The sequence below is a fragment of the Lottia gigantea genome (assembly GCF_000327385.1).
Source record: "Lottia gigantea unplaced genomic scaffold LOTGIsca_48, whole genome shotgun sequence".
NCBI classification, from domain to species: domain Eukaryota; kingdom Metazoa; phylum Mollusca; class Gastropoda; family Lottiidae; genus Lottia; species Lottia gigantea.
In genome coordinates, this window is record NW_008709663.1 from 112,022 (window position 1) to 115,455 (window position 3,434).

The 3,434-nt window shown below is 34.7% G+C and overlaps 1 protein-coding gene across 1 annotated transcript; it reads left to right on the forward strand.

Annotated features, from left to right (window-relative positions):
* Window positions 1-1,323: 1,323 nt before the first annotated feature.
* On the forward strand, window positions 1,324-3,434 carry LOTGIDRAFT_125008 (hypothetical protein; the record flags this gene model as incomplete). The annotated part of the gene is made up of 4 exons (XM_009061392.1): window positions 1,324-1,426; window positions 1,681-1,864; window positions 2,228-2,335; window positions 3,269-3,434. Coding segments are annotated over 4 exons (561 nt in total), but the record flags the coding sequence as incomplete, so codon positions are not given.

A 3,434-nucleotide genomic window follows, 5' to 3' on the forward strand; every position in this document is an offset into this window, starting at 1 on the left:
TATTAGTCTAATGTAAATATTGTTATATATTTCAGGAAAACATTGAGAACAGTAAAACTGAAGAAGTAACAAGAGAGCTGTCAACAGATTCTCTCACTGTCACCAGGTAAATATTTCATTTTTATACACCTTTCATGTAGGGCTTGGTTAATAATTCAAATGATACAACATGTTATTTTATTAATATTAAAATATTATAATTATTAATCGATTATTGACCAGTAGTCTGCCCTCGATAATCAATCTTAATTTGATACTAGACCTTCCTTCATATAAAATAATGATGACTTCAGTCTGTCCTTGTTTTTTGAAGAAAATAAAAATATGATGCCTGTTTTTCAGTGGTTGAAGCAAGAGTCCAGTGGAAGTGCAAATCCTCAGCCAAGAAAGCATCTTTGTTAGTTGATCAAAGTCTTGTAAAATATTTGATGATTGTTTTTCAGTGTTTCAAGCGCGGGTCCAGTAGAACTAACAGAGACAGTGGTAGATGGCAGTGTCAGTCAGTCACTCCAGTCATCTCAATCAGACGTCACTCTACAGACGTCGCAGGGGCAGACAACTCATACTGATACTCTACAAACAGCTAGTCTTGATGTCTCCCAAAATATCTCCAGGTAGATGATGATCCTTTTTGTCAGTTCGTTAGACGCTTGCTCATCTATCTGAAGGTCCAGGGTGTGACATTTCAACCTGGTTTTCCCCCTCTGTCATTGATGTATGTCAGAGGGTCTAGGAGATACAGAGTTGAGTCTTTTGGATTGGACAATAAACTAAGGTTTCATGTGCTACAAGCTGTGCACATTAAAAATCCCTTGACAAGTGGAAATTCTAAAAACTTAAAACAAATTTCCCTCAATGCTCACTTCATGGCTTAGTCTGTTCTCATTAGCACAAACAGTATAGTATTGACAACACGAAAAAAAAAATCTGTACAAGCAAGATAATTTCTTTAATAAAAATCTCGTCCAAAGTATTGCAAAATCGAGAGTAAAAGTTGTGTAGTAGTGGACTCCTCCTAAGAGAAGTATCATCAGGTGTTTCGAAAAGAGTAAGCATGGTCTGCTTAGCGCCACTACTATAAATATCATGAAAAACAACCAGATCGCTTCAGATCAGATGAAAATTTACTGAAATTTATTTTTGTATTTTAGTAACACAGCAACCAATGAAGCCACTCCAGTATTAGAAAAAGATAATAGTATTATATCTACAGATAAACTAGAACCTGTGACTCTAGATTCTAATATAGTCACTGACCCAGGGGAAGCTCCCTCCCCCACCCCAATATCAGCACCCCCAGAGAGATCCATTGACCCTGCTACAGGGTCAGACGACCCTGAATCAGTAAAACAGGAAGAAGATTTCCCATCATTTGCTGAATGGACTCAGAAAGTTCTTGCTGAACAAGAAAAAACTAAACAAGAAAGTAAGTAATAAGACATAAGACAAATGTTGGACCAAGAACTGAATCAAAATTTTGTTAACTTGAAAAGGAGGATTTACTAGAATTTTGGAGTTTAAAAGTAGAGGATGGATGTTAACATTCCATTGAAAATATTTACTAAACTAACCTCTATATTGCTTTTAATGGAATCAAAACAAATTTTCATTTATTTAATGTGATCTCTACCTCTGAAGGATTATTGTAGTTTAGTGATTGAATAAACCTTATTGTTTTAGGCAAGACTACAACAGGGAAAGCCTCACAACCATCAACCAATCAGAAGAAACTACGCAATAATTATGCATCAAAAGCGTGTGGAGCGAAGGTGTTAGCAGCCAATCCTGAATCTGAAAATATCAACCATGTTTTAACAGCTAATAAAGATGAATACATGATTAATCCTTGTAGCTCTAAAAAATGGTACGTTTTCTTTAATATCCATATTCTTTTCTAGTTGACCATGTGACTTCGTTCAGGGATTATAAGGAAATTCAACCGATAAAAAATTGTGACATTTGGTAATCCGCCATTTTGTATTTGTCAAAGTATACATTAATACATTTTACCTTGCTTGAAACTACTGGATTCATTCTACTAGCTGATATTGTAGAGAAAACCCATGTTTATCAAAACAAGCAAATGCAGAGGTCAGACGAGGTCGCACATGTAAAATAAATGGTACATCCGTGTACGGCACATTGCTGTCAATACTGTGTAACCATTATCATTCTTGCGTTCTTTTCATTTCTGTTTGTAATTTGTTTGTTTATATTTTCTATGTAGGTTTGTATTAGAACTTTGTGAACCTGTACAAGTTAAACTTCTAGAACTCGCCAGCCTTGAACTTTTCTCTTCTCAACCCAAATCTTTTCGTGTTTCAATCAGTGACAGGTTAGTGTCTTTTATCTTTTATAATTTCAATCAACTTCTGTACTTAATCAGAAATAATTTACTCATAATTTACTTATATATAATTATCCTAAATACCACCAACAGACAACGACTTTCTGAATGGGATGCCAAATTGACAATTCTACATACCAAATAAGTGATATGAGCCATGTCAACTTTCTGAAAGGCTTGCCAAGTTTACAAGCCTAAATACCACATAAACATCATTACCTATGAGAATTCATTGAAAGAAATGTTGTGTTGATAAATATTAACACCAAATAAGGAGTATTAGCTGTGTGGACTCTCTGAAAGAGATGCCAAATTGATCAACCAAAATTCTACATCAAAATTATTAGCCATGTTGGAATATAGTGCAATGTTTAAACATTTTTTTAAAAAAAATAATGTTTTTTCTTTTCTTGTTTTTAACGCAGTCAAATTATTTTTTGTGTGGTGAAGTATGGATATGTTTCTTTATTACAAAGTCTTGTCTTGTGCACTGGTTGCATTGAAATTTAAAGTCTACTCTTGAAAATAAACAATAGCATTAAGCATGTTGATGCTCTAACCAAGGGCCTGACATGGAAAAAGCGTCTAATCTTTCATATGGGACAATAAACCAAGGCACTTTGTGCCACAGGCTGTGCATGTTTAAGATCTAAACGGAATATGAGGTGGCATAGTGGCATCTTGAAGAGAGAGGTGTATCCTCAGTAACACTAATAGTGCTGGCTGGTTATATTGATGAATAGATATTGCGATACGATGTGTCACGATATGGTATGATTGGAGATACCCAGCACTAGTCACTAACGACCATCATGATAACAATTGTTTTGATTGGTTCTAATTAAGATTAAAATATCTATCGATTTCTATTCCAGATATCTAACAAACCTCTTCATAGTAATTTGTATCGTTTCGTTCTAGATATCCAGCTAAAGAATGGATCCCACTTGGTCTGTACGAAGCTAGCGATGAAAGATCTGTCCAGTCTTTTCAAGCCTTGAACGACCAGTTTGTTAAATACGTCAAAGTAGAATTAATAGAACATTATGGAAATGAACATTTCTGTCCTGTAACTCTCTTCAGGTGA